Source organism: Cyprinodon variegatus, unplaced genomic scaffold (assembly GCF_000732505.1).
Source record: "Cyprinodon variegatus isolate N-32 unplaced genomic scaffold, C_variegatus-1.0 Scaffold1105, whole genome shotgun sequence".
Taxonomy (NCBI): Eukaryota; Metazoa; Chordata; class Actinopteri; order Cyprinodontiformes; family Cyprinodontidae; genus Cyprinodon; species Cyprinodon variegatus.
This window is the reverse complement of record NW_015151558.1, coordinates 58,406-59,378: the sequence shown is the minus strand read 5'-3', so window position 1 is coordinate 59,378 and position 973 is coordinate 58,406. Positions and strand designations below refer to the sequence as shown.

General features: G+C 35.8%; 1 protein-coding gene across 1 annotated transcript in view; it reads left to right on the top strand.

Moving 5' to 3' along the window:
• Positions 1-973, top strand: part of gmppa (GDP-mannose pyrophosphorylase A) — a 12,533-nt gene continuing 11,560 nt past the window's right edge. The window contains exons 1-2 of the mRNA XM_015400451.1: positions 1-135; positions 361-458. Coding sequence (XP_015255937.1) covers positions 96-135; positions 361-458 — 138 coding nt within the window. The 5' untranslated portion in view covers positions 1-95. The remainder of the gene's footprint in view (positions 136-360; positions 459-973) is intronic.

The following is a 973-nucleotide window of genomic DNA, read 5'->3' as shown; positions in this document are numbered from 1 at the left end:
ATCACAAGTGGTGCGTAGATACGGAAGTGTACAGTCAGCTGTTCCAGGCAGACCTGTCAAGTGTTTTTCTGTGACAATACACCCCCTCTGTCAACATGCTGAAGGCGATCATTTTAATCGGAGGTCCCCAAAAAGGTGAGAATTTATCTGACTTTACTCCTAGTTCCACTTTTCGGTCATGTTGGTGTTATTAAAGAGAAGCTAATCTGCTAATGCTATCGAACAGGCTGAGCTTGTTTATAATGACGTGGCTTAACGTGAAAGACACAAAACAAGATATGTTTTATCAATGTTTAATGTATTTGAGAAGATGGGATACTATTGTTCAGTGAAAAGTAATTGGAATTAACTTTGTTTCAGGGACAAGATTCAGACCATTATCTTTTGAAGTTCCCAAACCCTTGTTTCCAGTGGCTGGTGTCCCCATGCTTCAGCATCACATTGAAGCATGTGTCAAAGTGAGTGATTTTCTCTTAATCATCTGCTATAGATGCAGAACTGCATCTCTAAAGATCTGTTAAAGTTTTATTTCTGCAATTTAATGTCATCAGTGAAACTCATACATTCATTACTCAGTGACATTGTCCACAGAAATGTTTTGTTTTGCAAATGTTTGTGGTGTAAAGCCAAGGAAATGTTTAGTTTAAGGAAAACTAATGATAAATAAGGACGCTTAAAGTAGAGGGATTATTGCTGCCTTTAGAGGATTGTGAAGCAAAGTCAATTCAGATACACAACAAAGAAAGGACAACTTGTCTGACATATACTCCATAGAATAATTTATGGGTTATTGACAAGAGGAAGATGAATGCCTCCATCCCATCTCTTATTTATATAGAAATGAATGCATTAGCAGCGCTCCTGTATATATTTAGTACATTTGCTGTGGAATAAATAGAAATAATTGTTTATTGCAATTATATGTTTATTTATCTGTTTAATTATCTGAGCAATTTTACCCATTTCTTTGAAG